This window comes from Anas acuta, chromosome Z, assembly GCF_963932015.1.
Source record: "Anas acuta chromosome Z, bAnaAcu1.1, whole genome shotgun sequence".
Classification (NCBI taxonomy): domain Eukaryota; kingdom Metazoa; phylum Chordata; class Aves; order Anseriformes; family Anatidae; genus Anas; species Anas acuta.
In genome coordinates this window covers 76,851,103-76,868,518 of record NC_089017.1, presented here as the reverse complement: position 1 = coordinate 76,868,518, position 17,416 = coordinate 76,851,103, and the positions used below count along the sequence as shown (strand labels likewise).

At 44.3% G+C, this 17,416-nt stretch overlaps 1 protein-coding gene across 7 annotated transcripts in view; it reads left to right on the top strand.

Annotated features, from left to right (window-relative positions):
- Positions 1 to 2,124: 2,124 nt before the first annotated feature.
- The window catches only part of MCTP1 (multiple C2 and transmembrane domain containing 1), a 274,785-nt gene continuing 259,493 nt past the window's right edge, over positions 2,125 to 17,416 (top strand). For 2 of the 7 annotated variants that reach the window (XM_068667721.1, XM_068667720.1), the window contains exon 1: positions 2,127 to 2,916. In XM_068667721.1, coding sequence (XP_068523822.1) covers positions 2,407 to 2,916 — 510 coding nt within the window. In that variant the 5' untranslated portion in view covers positions 2,127 to 2,406. Of the gene's footprint in view, positions 2,917 to 17,416 lie in introns of all 7 variants that reach the window. The other 5 variants (XM_068667723.1, XM_068667722.1, XM_068667724.1 and 2 more) reach the window with 5 other exon arrangements.

The window sequence follows — 17,416 nt, the reverse complement described above, 5'->3', positions numbered from 1 at the left end:
GAGAGAACAAATACAGTTCTGAGAAGATTGTAGTCACTTTCCTCACAAAATGTTCTTCCCTTTTTGACATTTATAATTGATATGTTGGGGAAAAAAATCTTTGCTATGAATCTCCTCAGTTTCAGAAACTCCATGTTTGAAATACCAGATCTCTCTTTTGTGTGTGTGTTTTGTTTTAGCTTATGAAACATCGTTTCAATGGGGTGTAAATAAATGTTTTCAGATACTCTTTTTTATTTCCAGGGCTAATAAAAGCTTGTTTGTTCATTTGGAAAAGCGTCATCCCCAGCTGTTACAGGTGTTACATCCATGTTCTTTTTCAATGTTGAGATTTCCATCTGAGTGTTGCTTGATGTCTTGCTGTGATCTTTCTGCCAGGTTCAGATTCAACTTTAATAAATGAATGTAGCTCAGAGAATTCAGTGTGCAGAATGACTCATTTTATTATAGAACTGTTTATGGTGACTTGATTTGAATTAACACTAGAATAATCCCACTCTGCCTGTTACAGTGCTGCCATGTACGGCCTCCTGGTCCCAGATCCACCTCACCCCCAGGAAAATGAGCATTTCTGCAACTAAACAGCCTAAGCTACTTTGACCTTTTTCTGTCATACACAGATCCACTCTCTGGTTGGATAAAATGGACAAGACTTCAACAGATTTGGAAACTGTGACATAATGACATGATTTTAATGTTAGGATAATGCTGGGTCTGGTGGCAGCCAAATCAAGAGGCTTGCCTGCACAGTATTTGGGACCTCTCGGCGCAGAGGTTGTAGCCATGCAGCAGGAGCTGGACTGCAAATGCTGCTGCACGGTGCCTCGTGCCCACTTCTCCTTCCTGCCAGTGACTCCCAGGCAGCATCGCGCTTACCGGATCAGCAGATGTAGGAATAAAGCTTACACAAGTAACAGACTTCCCATATTTCCTGTATTTGGGAAAGTTTAATGTAAAAAAGTATAACGAAGTTCCATTTCAGCACATTTCTGTGTGGTACCTACAACATCGGACAGATATAGCACATTAAGTTCCAAAGGCCAACAAAACATCTGTTTTCGCCCATTTCTGTTTGGCAAAAGTCATATTGTCAAATGCCCGGCTGCAACCTTCCTTGGGAAAGCTGAATCAGAATACAGTTGCCCTAATCACCAGCTGGTATGACGAAGTGATTTGGATTGAAACGCAATCCAAACTCCAGACACAGGTATGGCTCACTTTATGCAATAAATATTTATTTACTTCAATCTGTTCTGAAGTCATCCTGCTGCTGTTACTTTAATTAAAATAAGAAACTTCAGACAGCATTCAGCATCCAAAATGGAGTGATGGAGCCACTGGTCTGGCACACTGTGCTGAGGAAACAGAAAATATAATTATTTACAACTGTCTTCTTTCTAGAAAAAGCATAAGTCAAGATTAATGGACTTTTTTTTTTTTTTTTTTTTTTTTTTTTTCCCCCGATGCACACTTGCAGGAAACAGCGAAGGCTGAGCTATAAATCCGCATGTAGAGCTGCAGAAGGGCAATGTGCCTTGAGACACCTTCGCTGACAAACCCGGTGCGTTGTGTCGCGCCCACGGCGCTGGCAGGAGCAGTTTTAGGCTCACCTTTCTCCAGCACCGCGCCTACAAGGTGACTCTGGCGAGCGGCCGGCCTGCACCCTGCCACCTCTCGGGGAGGGTGCGCACCCTGTGCCCCCTCCCCAAAAATCTCCTCGGTGGGCGGCACTGCCCGTGGAAACCCCTCTCCCGGAGGCGGTTTTTCTTTTTTTATTTTTATTATTTATATTTTTTTTTTCCTTGCCCCATGGAAACCCCTCTCCCCTAGACGTGCTTTTAAATTATTATTATTTTTTAATTTCCCCCTCTTCTCCTCCCCCCACCGCAGTCTAAATAAAGATGCCGCTGCTTATTTTTTATTTTTTATTTTTTATTTATTTTATCTCCCCCGCTCCCGGGAGCTGCCAGCGGGTAAAATGCAGCATCACGGCGCTGCCGGGCAGAGCACGCTGCCCTCCGCGCGGCTGTGCTCAACGCAAAAACACACATACATATAAAAAAAAAAAAAAAAAAAAAAAAAAAAAGAAAGAAAGAAAAGAAAAGAAGGGGGGGGGTTGGAGGGACAGGCTAAGCCCACTGTGTCCTCGCAGCATATATAGGCGAGCCCGGCGGTAACTTTGGCTGCCTCCTGCCTTCGCTGCGGGGCCGGGGCTGGTGCGGGGGCTGTTGGTGGCAGTGTCGGTGGTGGCACTGGTGGTGGTGGCAGCGGCAGCAGCAGCACCAGCAGCAGCACCAGCAGCAGCAGCAGCAGCAGCAGCAGGCGGCGCCGCTCCGTCCCGGCCCGCCGGGGGCTGAGGGCTCCGAGCCGGCCGGGCTGTGCCGCCGGGGCCGCCGCCGGAGGAGGATGGAGCCGGGCAAGGAGGGTAAGCCCGGCGATGCCGAGCCGGCCGCATCCTTCCAGGCCCGGCTGTGGAGGAACCTGCAGCTGGGGGGCAAGCGCCGCACTGCGGAGCCCCCGGCCCCAGCGAGCGCCAAGGGGGAGCCGGCGGCCACGGGGCGCTGGGGGGGGCTCCGGCGGCGGCGGCAGGCGCTGGACCGCGTCTTCTCGTCCTCCCAGCCCAACCTGTGCTGCTCGGCCGCCGAGCCCCCCGAGCAGAGCGGCGAGGCCGGCTCCGCCCTGCGCCGCCCGCCCGAGCACCGGCCGCCCCCCGGGAAGGCCCCGCCGGCCGCCCGGTCAACCCCCGCCGCCCCCTCCGCCCGGCCGGGGGGCGAGCAGGGTCCCGGGGGCGGCTCCGAGCCGTGCCGGCGGCCCGGGGCGCACCTGTCCCACCAGAAGAGCTCCTCGCTGCCCAGCACCGCCTGCCTGGAGCAGCTGCTGCAAGGCTCGCCCTCCGCCGGCACCAGGAGCCAGGCGGTGAGTCCCCGGGGTCGGGCACGGCGGGGGGCAGCGGGACCCCCGGCACCGAGGGGCGAGCCGGGGTGGGTGGCGGGGTCGGGGCGCGCTGGGGTGGGTTGGGCTGCACCCGGGCTGCCCTCCTCCCCTGCCCCCTGCTTCCTCTGCCTGTCACTTTCTGTGTGTGTGTTTTTTGTTTTTTTTTTTTTCCCGAGGCAGCCCAAATTCTGTGTCTTGGTGGCACAAGGGGGATGTGGAGCTTGTAGAGGGGTCCAGCACGGAGGGACGGAGGTGATTAAGGGATTGGAGCACTTGTCCTCTGAGGAAAGACTGAGGCCTGTTTAGCCTAGAGGGGACGGAGGGGGGATCTTGCCAACCCCTACAAAAACCTGTGTAAAGAGGATGGGGCCAAACTCTTACCAGTGGTGACCGGTGATAGGATGAGGGGCGATGGGTATAAACTGAACCACAGGAGCTTTCATCGCCACCTGAGGCAGAACTCTGTGCTTTGGGTGACAGAGCACTGGGACAGGCTGCCCAGAGAAGTTGTGGGATCTCCTGTGATCCTCAGCACAACGCCTGCGGGCCGTCCTGCGTGACATGCTCCAGGTGTGACATGTGTGACATGGACCAGAGGAGCTCTGGAGGTCCCTTTCAACCTCAGCCATTCATTGTGGTTCAGTGGCCCCGCTTGCGCACGCCTAATAAATGACAGTAATTAGCGAATCCGTGCGCCGCCACCACTGCGCGCTGGTGGCACAGAGTCCCCTCAGTGCCCAGGGCAGGGCAGCAGCTCCAGTGGGTGTCACATTGGGGTGAGGTGACGAACCCTGTAACAAACCTGCCCTCGGGCCTTGCCGTCTGTCCTGTCCTGACGTCTTTAGGTTTGGGTTGCAGGAATTACAGGAGTTTTACTCTTCTGGGTAGCACAGGCCGTTTTAAAGGCTACCCCACCTAGCAGCTAATAAATGCGAAAAGCGTCTTTACTTTTTTTCAGTGCTGTTCCACGGCTGCATTCAGCAAAGAAACAGAGCATTTATTTACCAAACATGCCAATTGTTATTTACTTGCAGTTGAATTACTCTTATTTTGAGCAAGGTACAGTCACAACATTTGGAAGGAATGCTGCTAATCCAAACAAAGTGATACCCAAGCTTTCCAACAGTTGTCTTTAATGAGCAGGATTATGGCCAATTTCTGCAGGCAATTTCTAGCATTAACCCGGGCAGTGCCTGCATACCAAAACTGCTGTTTCTGGTGTTAAGTAAAGCTTTTCATGTCCCTGGCTTGTTGGTGGAGCTTAGAGCCGCTGCTCGTGATGTTTATTCCGAAGAGATGAGTTGAAACAGCTGTTTCGTGGTCCCATACTCAGCATGTCGTCTGTCCTTCCCATCGCAGGAGGTAAAGTCTCACTCAGGTTATTTAACCTGGTTTAATTCACCATCTTCCTTGGGCTATAGGGTGGGAGTGGGAACATGACTCACAATATAAAGCGCTGCTGGATGCTCTCCATTGGTGTCTGGTACTCCTCAGAGGCCTGTGCGCAGCAAGTAACGAATTCTGTGACTGTCTCGGGTTTCCAGTTCAGTGTATTTCAGGAGTCAGGTCTTGTATGCTTCTGTGCTGTACTCACAGTTCAGTAAGGTGCCTGCCCAACTTTTTGTTCTTGGCTGATGAAATCAATACTCACAAAGTTCTATATGATTTAAGTATCTTATTTCATTAGCAATCGGGTGAGAAAATGTTGCATTCAAATTAAATTAAATGCGTATCCACAATGATCCAGAAAGGGAATGGTTGTAATCCTCAGTGTGAAGCAAGCACCAGCATTTCCTTGCAACTGTATTCCAGTCAAATCTCAAATAAATTTTAAAGCAAGTTTTAAATCTAGCAGTATCTTAGTGTGATTTTTTGTTTGTTTTTCTTTCTAAGTATTTTTAACATAGTCATATGGAAAGCCAGTATTTTGAAGAATGGAATTAAATGAGGCTCCTCCAGGCTTTGTACATGTTTATTCTGTTGATTTTCGTTTCTTCAGTAACTATGTACTAGATATTTTGAGGAAGGAAAATACTTCCTCAATGATGGCGGAAAATACTGGAACTGTAATCAGTGAAAAGGACCATGAGTTAGTGTGGTGAATGGGAAGACTTGCATTTTAGGTTGCATTACTATGTGCAGATTTAATCTTGGGATTGTACTTCTTGGCACGGTCACACCATTTAAAAATAATTTGATCTAAATAAAACATCTAAACTGTGCTGTAGTGAGATCACAGTGAACGTGGACAATATAGCAAATGCTTTGCTTTCTTGGCATTGGGTGAAGTTTCCTTTCCCGTGAGTAGGACTAGCACTAGCACTGTGCTTCAAGAAGACGGACTCCCAAGCATGGAGTCTTCAGCAAAGAATCATTACAATTGAGCTCTGAATCCTGACCTGGTTCCCCTCAGAAGACTGAGCGCCTCTCGAAGCTGCCCTTGGATTGGTTTGGGGCGAGGTGGATGCTACAATCACTCTGCAGGAAACTCAGGTTCCTTTCACAGGGTAGGCAGAATGTAAATGCCATTTACTAGCACCAAGAAATAAATCTGTGCATGGTAAAACATCATCCTTCTTCCAGCTTTGGAAGGGTGTGCAGCACGTTTGCTTGGCCAAACGTTTCCTGAACCTGGATGTGGCATCCGTCCTCCTTCATCCGTCTGGGAGATGCACACCTGAGGGAGCCGCAGGTGGTGGTGGCTCAGTGGAGGTTTCATGGGCAGGAGATGCCAGCAGCCCTCAGGGGGTTCTGCAACTCCACAGGGGCTTTGGACATGCCCAGCACTGCCTGTGCCAGTGTGGCTTTTCTCCTGAGCATGCACAGAGCTGCATGCCACCTGCAGCTTGTCGTAATCAGATAGTGAAAAACCAAACCAAACCAAAACCAAAACCAAAACCAAACCAAACCAAACCAAACCAAAAAAAAAAAACAACAACAACAAAAAAAAAAAAAAACAACAGGAGGGTGTAAATACCACCATTTCTGAATGTTTGCAGTCAGAAAAAAAGCCACAAGTGTTTCATCATCCTGATCGGAGAACACGGGTGTGGGCATCTCAAATCAGTAGCGAATGTCAGCAGCATTCCTGGCTGGAAGAGTTCCCTGGCCTTGGCTGTGAGAAGTGCTGTGTGCTGCTTCCCTGGCAGGTTTGCAGGACAGTGACCTGGGAGTCACAGGTTGATCCATGATGGTGAAGAGGGGTGCAGGGTCCCTCTCTGCCTGTCTCAGGAGATGAGGGGAGGCTGCAGGGTGCCTGCAGTGGAGGGCAGGGGGCAAGGCTGGGACTGCAGCTCTGCCTCTGGATGCGTAGCCATAGGAAAGCAAGCTTCATTAGTTCTGCGGCACGCAGAACCATTTGTTTAATTAAAACGGCATCCTTCAGACTTACAGTTACAGGACTTAAGGGCCAAAAAATGGTTGTTGAGTTATATAATGCAGCATAGCGCAAGGGAGAGATGAGGCAGTGAGGAAAAAACCTGGAGGGATGTTTCCAGACAGCCTGTCTGTCTGACTCTCTGTAATATATAAATAGTTAGTAACAACGTTGGTGTAAGAGGGGGAGCTTGGCGGCACCTGGGAGGGAACTGCAGAAATGGGAGAGTGTAGCGTAGGGTCAGGTGAAGGAAGGTTGCACATTCGGGTTAAGAAGCACGGCGTTGTACTGAGGTGTCTGGAAGATGAAAACAGAAGCAGTCATTAAATAGAAATAGGAGCAGAGACGGCTGTGAGGGAGCCTGAAGAGAGCAGAACTCTGAATTGGGTGTGGAAGGGCATGCAGGGCCAGCGAAACACTGAGAGGCAGTGCTTCTCTCTCTACCAGAATACATCTACACCTGGCAGAGCGCCACTGGGGTCAGTGCAGTTACATTAGTAAAACTTGCCTTGTTGGGTCTAGTTTGTGCATCTTGAGGGTCGTCTTCCTGTAATTGATCCAGCCAGTGAAGGTAAAAGAACAAAGTAGAAGGTAAAGGCTAAAGATGCTGGTGAAAATCTACGCAGATAATGTTATGCAAGATTCTTAATTGCTACTTTGGATTTCTAAGAAATTGCACTGGGGAAGGAGGGTGATGAGGAAAACCGAACACTTATGATGTGCAAGAATTACCTTTTTCTGAGATAATGCTCGTACAAAAGAAGAGGAGTTGGAGACAGTTCATTTGCACAGGTATTTAGAGCATGATTTGAGCGTGACAGTCTTCTGAGAATACAAGGACAAAATTCTGGGCAACAGGGCTTTCCTTTGGGAATCTGGCCACCGACATGTAGGGAAGTAGTAGATGAGTGAATTTTAAAGCTGGGCCAGAAGAGCCTTGAGCTCCTTAATAGAAAATAAATAAAAGTAGAAGTAGTAAGCAGGGGGAAAAAGCTGTTGCTAAATTTCATTTCTTTCTTAAGAAGGGCTGTTGCAGTTTCTCTGGGCTGTTTGCTTCTCCAGCAGTTTAACTACATATCCAGTTCTATCAAGGTATCTTGTGCATTGCCCCGTTTCCTCGTTGTACTGATTTCTGGTAAACTGCTTACCTCCCAGTGACTGGAGATGCAGAAGTCTGTTTTATGTTGTCTCGGACTCTGACCCATCTGTTAATTTTCAGTATGTTAATACAACGCGTGTATATTGCTAACACAAAAATCAAGCAATAGCACAACAGAATTGTATTTAATTATATCCTCTGCTTAATTAACTGAAGACTCTCTCCAGAGTTTTCAAAGGGAACTGCATCAGTTCTCAAAGTTGGCCAGTTGGCATTGTTTCTCATGTGAAGTACTTAGGACAGGTATTTTAAAGTGAACTAGTAGTAGCTGTAGATTTACCATTAATTTGTGACCTCATTCGAGGTTTGGCTTCTCTCTTTTTTTTGCCCTTTTTTTTTCTTTTCTTTTTCTTTTCTTTTTTTCCTGCCTTGTTTTTACTGGTTGCATGTAAAACTCTCTATAATAAAATAATGGCATTGAGAATGATAAATGGGTGGCACATAGGAATTGCAACAGCCTTTACACTAAAGGAACCCCCAAAATACTGATTTTCTCCCCAGTGACTCTGCTGTAAGATAATAACTTTTGCTGTAGGATTAGTAACTACTTTAACTGGATTTCAAATGAGTGTCAAAGCTCTGCTACTTCAGTGTATTTCATAAATTATTTAAAGAGGTTGAACTTGCTATATATGAAAAGCCAAACACCTAATACAGACATATTACTAAACTTTTGCTCAAAAGCTGAAAAGTGCTTTTTCTCTTCTGTAGTGCTGGACACAGAAAATTATTAGACAGCAATAAGACTTACTGTTGGTTGCTGTATTGATGCAAAGAGAACCACTTTTTTAATGTTTTAGAAAACATGACTAAAGCAGTTTTAGAGCCACCAGCATGTCACTCACATTCCTTCTCTGTAGGTAGTTCTAATTTAACTGTTTTGTTGTGATGTGGTGCTAACATATTAATAGACCTAGGCGTCATCTTTATTTTTTGTCTTGGATGAATTGCTGGTGTTTGGCAAGATGACCGAGGACTCTGCATTGATCTGAAGTCTGAGGTTTGGCCTTTCCTCCCTCTCTTGTTTTGTTATTGATCCTAGATCTTTCTGATGATAAGTGTTATCTTCTAGGGAATTTTAAGAAGGTAGCTATAATGTAAACCTAAAGCTGTAAGTTTAAATGAGAAAATAAATTGAAAAAAAAAAAAAAGTTTTCTCTTTCCTTTGTAAAACAGGGAAAGATCCCTCAATCTTTACCTGTAGACCTAATATATCTAATATATAAATTAAATCACATTTAATTCAGTATGGAGTGTTCTTTAGAGTTGGTGTCTGTGCATGGAAGTAGCAGTGTACAGTCCCTGTACTGGTGAAATGATGACAAATCACACCAAGCACACAGAAAAAGCCACCTGGAATCAGTGGATCCTCCTCATGGGCCAGTCCAGGCACTCAGCTCTGAATTTGTCTATGGTCCGTCGATAAAACCTGTTTGTTATCAGGTGATGTAACATTTTGGAATTATTAAAATTAAGACTGTACGATTCTGCTACCATAGCTGAAGGATTTTTTTCCTAATAGTTGTTAATTCTTTGTATTATTCAGCATCCTTTTGTTTTAGAAGTTATTAAATTTGTTGTACTATGAAGTAGCTTCCCGTGGATCTCAACTCTGAGCCTTGAAAGAACAGAATAAAAAAATGACAGACCTTATTAAGCAACCTAATTCCCGTGGCAATCCCTTTGGTTCAGCTTTCTGAAACAAACAAAAACTTGTCAACTACTTTGATGCGCTCTAATGCTTCCCTCCATGTCTTTGTCAAAAACCTGCTTGGAGAAATTGGACGTCTTTGAAGAAAAGAGTTTTTAAGTTTTATCACGAGAAAACAGTTTTTACTCTTTATCACGTTTTACTCTTTATCCAGAGTAAAACCAATATTTTTATTTTATTTATATTCGATGTCAAGTATATCAAATTATTAACTAATAGGTTAATAAAGTGTTTTTCTAATGTGTAGAAGTGGGACTACCCAATCTAACTACTGCAATAGGATTTTCAACTTGTTTTAGTAAATAAATAAGTAAATTAGACTAAATGTACTTAATGTTTCCTTTAGTTTCCCTGGAGGATGACTGAGGATCTGCTAGTGTTGCTCTGTCATCAAGTTCTTCTGTGGATGCTCATATTTGTTGCCAGTCATTAGCACTGGTAGCAGCCTGGTGATTACTTGGCATATTATCTTTAGAAATGAGAGTATGTGGTTAGAGCATTTTTTTTTCTCGTTAAGACCACTTCTTGCTCTGGTGCCTTTAAGGCTTGGTGTCACTGATGCTAAAAGCAGAACTCGGTGTGTTGTTGGATGTGGTGCAGTGTTTGTGTCCCTCCTGCTGCAGCAGGGGAGGCCTTTAGCTGTTAAGCTGGGCTGCAAGCCTTACAGCTTGGTGCCAAGCAATGGCTGCCAAGTTCTTAATCAACTGATTTTATTTTATTTTTTTTTTTTTTTTTGTGGACCAGTGCCTTTTACCCTGGAAGATACAGGCTAACACAAGAGAAGAGCTGGTGATCATGTAAATACTGCCACAGAGAGATCCTGTCACGATGGTTTGGATCCCTAGTGAAGTTTTTCTGATGTGCACACCAAGATCAAAAGAACATTGTGGTTTCCTCTGGGAGCTGTAAATCCAATGTCAGTTCTGTCAGGAACAGTACATTTGGTGGTCTTGAGACAGGGGTAAAAAGACAGAATTCTCAACTGTTAAATTTTGGGATTCTGTTGCCGCAAGGCCACATACTTCTTGTTTCCCAGATATCAGAGAAATTCTGGAATAGGTGACTGAGGCTTTTACCAATTGTTGTGAAATGTATTTATTATCTACTTACCTTTCTGGTACTAATCTCCAGCTCCTCCTTTACTGGGATAAATATTACTTGCTTACAGACCTTACAAAGGTGAATAGCTCATCTTTCCAGGACCATGCAATTTTTCCCAGAAATGGGAAAAAAAAAAAAATCAAAACACAGGTTTGAGTTAATGGCATGCTTTTATGAAAGTGTGCTTTTTCACCAATACAATGTATGCCATGAATGTTGGACAATGTTGAGGCTGGGTTATGGCATAGCAGAACACACATACAGAGGTTTTGCTGCCAATAGGAAGGGAGCTTTGACTGCTAGGACAGATTTGGATGGGCTTTCAAAACCTCCCTCGACTGTCTCTTCATTTCGCTACTGGGAAGTGCAGAACTGTGTAAGTGGTGTTTACTCCTTCCTTCAGCCTATATCCTCTGTAATGCTTGGCTATTCTTACTTGCAAGTTCTTTTTATTTAAAAAATACATTTTTTTTTAGGTGAAACGCTCCCTATTGTTTCCCGCTTAAGCATTGCCTTCATCCAATTAAGATCACAAGTTGCTATAATAAATCCAGAACCAAAGTTCAATACATCTGAATGAAATCTTGTTTTTCAAACTTTGCTCAATTATATGTAAATCCTGTTCTTTAAGTCCTTGTAGTTTTTCTTTATCCTTCCTCTGCTCATTTGAAAGTGCAGAGAAGAAGTAAACTTCTGTTCAGAGAGGCAAAGGAAATTCAGTCACTTGTTTGACTGCTCTTAACTACTGGCACTGTCATGATACCTCGCAAAACTGAGCATCAAACACCTTCTGTAATGCTGCAGTGCTCAAACTTTGCTCTCCTCTCTGTCCTATTCTGGGGAAGTTCTGCACCGGTTTCTCAAGAAAAATCTTGTTCAGGAATGAGTCATGAAATGTGATATCAGGCGGATTAGATGCTTTTTTGGAGAAAGGCTGAGTGCTGTTTACATAAGGCAGTTGGCTTGAGTCTGAACACCGGGTGTGCCACGGATAGGATGCCATTTGGCTTTGTTGTGTTTGGTCTGTGGCATTTGCTTCTGCTGTGCTTGTGAGCAGGTCACCACGTTGAGCAAAGACAAAAAAATCCCGTGAAGGCTTGCAGACACCTGAACAAACCAGAATTAATGCACCTCATGTATATGTATCTTGCAGTTAAGCTATACAGTACCTTGAAATTAATGAATATCCTTAATATGTTCCCACTTTGTGCAAGCTGTTCCTTTTTGTGTCCTTCGTGTAAGAGATGTCTGTACCCATGAGATGCCTATTTGCTGCTTCAGCTGTGTTATTAATTCAGCAGCTAGGCTGCCCTGTAGCTAGTGATAAATATTTTATGGAGGTAGGTTTTAGAAAAATACCAACATCTTCCAAGTGTTTTAGAGGGGAGACAACCCAGACATTTTCTTGTAGCTCACATTTTCTTAAGGTAACTTATGCCATAGTTTATGTATTAAGAGAAGAAAAGCTATAGTTGACACTTTGATTGGTGACTGCAGCCAGGTTCTCTTTCTAAGCCTTTCCTACCCAGTGCTGGAGTGCACTAACCAGAAAATGCTGAAATGAAGTTCGTCTGGGCTGGCTTTCTGTTTGCTGGCAGACATGGTGCATGGGAGAGATGCTGAGACCTTTTCCAGAAACTAATTCTCACCCAACTTGGACAGGACTTCATTTTCAACCTCTGGCAGAGCTCCTATGCTCTGTCAGAAAACAAAACTGCCTTCCAGGGACTCCGTGATTCCCTTTTACCCCCAGATTTTCAAAACTCCACTCTTTGTCTAAGCGTTGTCTCATAAAGTTTGTCTGCGTCTGTCTGGCAAATGGCTCTGAGCTCTTGGAGAGTGGGGTCCAAAAGCTTCCCAGCAGGAGGAAGCAAACACTGACTTCCTACTGCTGTTCCTGCTGGGCGAGGAATGATTATCAAATGAAACTTCATGCCCAGCAGAGAGAGCCTGTGAAGATCTAGAAGGCTGGATGAAAGGTAGAAAGAATTGCCAAGCTCTGTGAACTGACGGTGAGAAATGGGGCTTTGGCCTTTCATTTTAGGGATGTCCTTATCCCCTTGCAGATAAAGGCTTACTGCCCGCTTTTGCACAGACTTTTTTATTCTGTTAGAGTTGTAATTGCATTTTTAAATTGTGAACATTATTGATGGTGGTTTTGATTTTCTAGTTTACTGTAGTTGATCTAACATTAATATAACAACAGTTATAATCTCAATGTCATAAAAACTGGCTTTTGCAATTCAGTTTTATGCTACATTTTTAGGGTAGTAACAGTACTGCCTCTGGGAATCAGACAGAGTCCAGGAAATGTGATGGAATAAATGCATGTGCATAGTGTAACCTTAGTCTGATACATTTAAAACAAACAAATAAAATAATATCTACAGATAGAATAAATATCTAAAGATTAAAAAACAAACAAAACAAACACACAAACAAACAACCACTCACTGGGTTACAAGAATTGGGAATTTTAATCTTTGTCATGTTTATAAGATTTGTATCTAAGATTCAGCTAGGAAATGTAGTTCAATTTGTAGGGTAACAGTTAATCTCTTGCAATTGCAGTGCTAAGATTGATGCTGCAATCTTTTCTGAGCACCAGTGCCAAATAACAGTAGAAACACTCTAATCATCTCTGTAGTGGAGATACACATTTCTGAAATGATTTACAGAATTTTCCATTTAAACTTGTTTGGTGGGTTTTGTTCTGTGCGGTGTTTTTTTTTTTTTTTTTTTTTTTTTTTTTTTTTCCAGCCTTCGGACTAGCAGCATGGTGGATGGCTGTGTGGTTCTGTGTGGAGAAGACACTTTGGGTGTGAGTTTGTAGCAGTATCAGGGAGTATAGCATGTTCCATGTAGGATTCCAGATGATGTGTTCAGTGTAGGTGCCTTAGAAAGGTTTGTTTCCGTATGTTGAAAATGGGTTCCTCAGCTTTAGAAAGCTTTAAGTCATCTAACCTGGAATTTCCGTATGTCACAGATCTGTGGGAGAACCGAGTAACTTCCCTGTTTACAGGTACTCCCTTATGTTAATCAACACTAGAAAATGGAGTAAGAATCATCCATAAAATTATGAAGTGATGGAAAAAGAAATGTTTGGAGTATCATGAAATATGCTGCGCTGTTTTTCCCGGTATAACCTTTTCTAACACCATTTCAGCATGCAAAGCACAGCTTTGTTTTCATTACAAAATATTTTTCCTGTTGCTTTCTACTTTTCCTTAACTCGTAAATTTGAGAAAATTCTGTTCTTTTCCCGTGAGTATAGAGTACTAGGGAAAAAAATATCAACAATAATAAATTCACAGGGAGAGAGCTGTTTAGGGCCATTCAAGGTGTCCCCCCACCCCCAGATGGTGTGTTGGAGGACAGCATGTGTCTGAAGCCCCATTGAACATCCTCAGATGTTCATAAGCCAAACGTTAACTGCAGCTGTACAGCTTTCTGCTCTTTCTGCTGGTGCTCTGTCATGCTGTTCCTCCAGACAAACATTAACTTCAGGCCTATTTGTAGCAATGTTTTGAATAGTATGAGCTGTAGTTACTCATGTACTACCAGAAGCCTCTGTCAGTTGCAGAGTGGCAGGCTCATATTGAGTTCATTTGATCTTTTTGGCTAGTGTTTTTAAATATGCCTGTTGTGGCAGGTAGAATTGCCATATTCTAGTTAAACTATTTACTAACATAAAAAAAAAAAAAAAGTGAAAGCATACAGAAGCATGATTAACAATTGTTCCAGCTTGTTTCTGCTTTATGCGTTTGTTTTGCTGCAGTGGTGAGCACAGGTGACACCGCTCAGGTGGTAGGTACATATTATTTGCAAACTTCACTGCTTGGAAAGGTAGCACCAGTACTGCCACTGACAGGGACTGGCCAGTACAGCCTTATTGCACCATCTGCACTGAAATTCAGCAACTTCTGACAAAACCCAGGTGCCAGCTACTTCGATTAGCAGAGGAGAAGAAACTGAGTAGTGCACAAGGACCTTCCCCCCCATTAGAAATGTCTGGAAGCACCTGGAAGGGAAGGACCTGCAGTGACCCGTCCGGAGCAGCAGGCGGAGGGGCTGGGGGATTTGGCAGTGTGTGAGTGGAGAGGTGAGGAAGGTGATGGGGAGGGGAAGGACTGAGATGTGGGGTCAAGATTTCTGCACAGCAGTGTATTTCGCTCGATTTCTGTGCAACAGAGGAGGCAAACAAACAAAGGGTATTGACATCACTTAGCTGCAATTAATTATGGGTTATCATTGCACATGCAGAGATCTTGACACGTGTATTTCCATGACAGCTGCACTGGAGAATTCATAGCATGTCATGCCCAGTAGGAATGGACCCTAGACTGATAGACAAAATGTTGTGAAATTGAGCAGTTATTCAAGACAAAGCTACTCAAAATCTTTGCAAGTCCCTTCCTAAGGAAAAGGCTGTCTCTCAGCCTCTTCCTCTGCCACTCCATCTGTTTTTAGCGAAGAGGAATGATTTATTCCTCTTGCTTTATCGTGGTGTGATTGTTGTGATGCGTGGTTGCTTTTGTTGGCGTTGAGATAGCTGATGACTGATAGAGGAAAAAAAGAGATGGGCTAGGAGGAGGAGGGTGAGTACCATCCCTAGGGTGCTGGGGGAGATGGCCAGTCACGGACAGATGCTTTGGTCTGCAAGGTTGCTGCCAGCTGTTGTTGGGAAATTTGTTTTCAGCAGCACAGGTTTCATTTGGTTTCAGATTTGGTGAAAACAGTGCCATGGAGGAGGAGGAAAGCAGGTGAAGCGTAGGGCAGTCCACAGCGATGTGCACAGAAGGTTTTGTGTTCAGCACAAGTACTCTCTGCTCGACTCCCACAGCTGTGCCTCTCCATTGGTGTCCTAGTCTGTGCTGAAGGTTTGCACACTAAAGGTGGAAGCCAAATGAAGTCCTCTGCCAGACAATTTGTTTCAAATTCAGCCATTACCATGTGAATAGAACTGCAATGATGATGCAGTGCTGTGATGCATTAACAGCTCCTCCGCCTGCCTCCTTGTTGCATCCCTGCTACTAATGTTCAGTGTCACAGGCTATGGGTTTCCCTTTGTGCCTTGCCGTACAGTTGCTTGGCAAGGCAGATCTGCAGTCTCAATTATGAAATGTGTGTACGCCTCGTTTGCACAAGGGCATGGTGGCAGGTGGCACGGTGGTGCCAGGCTGCAGAAGGGCTGCACTGGTGCGTCACCACCGAGTTACATGTATTTGGGTACAGACTGCAGAAGTCACCATGCTGTTCCCTCTCGCCACCAGGATCTGCCCGCAGGCACCTTGTCCTTTGCAAGGCGCCTGGAAAGGAGCGAGAAGAGGTTTTCTGTCACTGCAAAAGCCTAGGGTGTCCTGGCCAGGGCAGTCGTCATTTGATTTTGTGAGTCTGTTGGGGAATGCAGTGGCTCTCAGCTGTACCTGCTGCGTAATGAAGTCAATATTTTAGCACTTTGAGGTTTGGCAGGAAAAAAAGGCTAGCGTCTTTTATTGACTGACTTTGTTAGGAGCAGGGCGATCTATGGCCCATGAGTTTATTTTTAAAATATGGCAAGGTTTGTTATCATGTTGCTGGGCATGAGGTTGAGATATTAGAGACTTTCAGAGTATGGCTGCGACATTATCCTCTTCCTCCTTACTCAAAGAGAGGACTGAAATCTGAGAAGGCAGCAATGTAAGCACACTTTTTTTTTTAAACAAAAAGGAATTGAAAAGTGAGTTATTTTTGACTAGTACAACATGAAGTTTCATATGCTGTCTTCATCCTGAAACATTTCTGAAGGGAGAAGTTTACCTATCTTGTGAAAAGTGTGCAAAATACTTAATTTGTCTTGTGAATATATGGTTTTATCATGTACATGCTCGTCACCATGTAGATGTCCCCGCACACAAGAAGCAATAAAAGTACTGCACAGCTAGAATATTAATTTTCACAGAATCCAGGATTACTGCTTCATTCTCATTAACACATTCTCCTTATTTCTCTCAATTTGCTGCTCACTGGCAAGGTGATTGGATGTGAAATGTCAGGTAGAGTAATTATTTGTTGCATCACACGGCATAATGGAAATCGTAGGTTGTGCCTCCTGTGCACTGCACAGATGGGAACCTGCACTTGTACTTGCTGCTTTGTCTTCAAATTTGATTTTTAAAATGTGGGAAAAAATGCAAAAGCACTGATGACAATTGCAAGCAAATAGCCCTGCTTCAGTTGTTTTGCAAGACTGAGGGCTTCTGGTGTTTGCAGCATTTCCGCATAATAAAAGGAAGCAATCTAATGAAGTGGTCCTGTCAGAGGAACTGATGTCCTAAGTCGAGCTGAATGTCAACAGAGCTGTGATTCGCAGACCCCTGTGCTTTATTCTGTTAGGCCAAGGGAAAATCCCTGTCATTCATCCTGAGCAGGACTCCGCTGCTTGTTGAAACTCACAGGAGAAGAATAAACTCCTGCTCATTATTTATTCAGTTATTTATTTATTTGTTCTGTATCAAAAAGGTCCAACCTGTTGTAACTAACACTAGCGTTTTATTTGTGCCGCTTGATTGCCGATAATGGAAAAAATGCCTGGAGGCCTAAGATGCATTAAAGTGTCGCTTTGTTCCAGATGATGCTGCAGCATCCAAAAGAGATAATTGAACAAAGTTACACGCTTCTTTTTTTTTTTCTCCATGTATCAGTTCATGAGCCATGTCTAGATGAAGTGCTAGGAAACGTGAAAGGCAAGATTATTACTGGCCTAGCCACTATAAAAACAGAGGATGAGGAGTAATCTTTTGTGCTTCTTTTTGGCAGATGTCTAATGCTGTTTCCTGCAGTGCAGCTGTCCTTACTGTAGAGGGTGGCCAGTCCAACTACTGTCTTAATGACTTGCAGCTAGATGCAGTCTCATCTCAGCCACTGGTGCCCAGATGACAATCTGTTTCATGCTGGCAAATGTGAGAAAATTAACAGACAAAACCCAGCCTTTTGTCTCCTCCCACCGTTGCTAAAACCCCAAGAGCTTTCTCTCTTTTAGAGGCTTATCATTTATAACATCTTATACCGAGAGGATAAAGGTGACCCAAAATGGATATTTTCTCATTGGACTGTTCTGTGTAGAATATTCCTATTTCAGAGATTGACTTTTCTC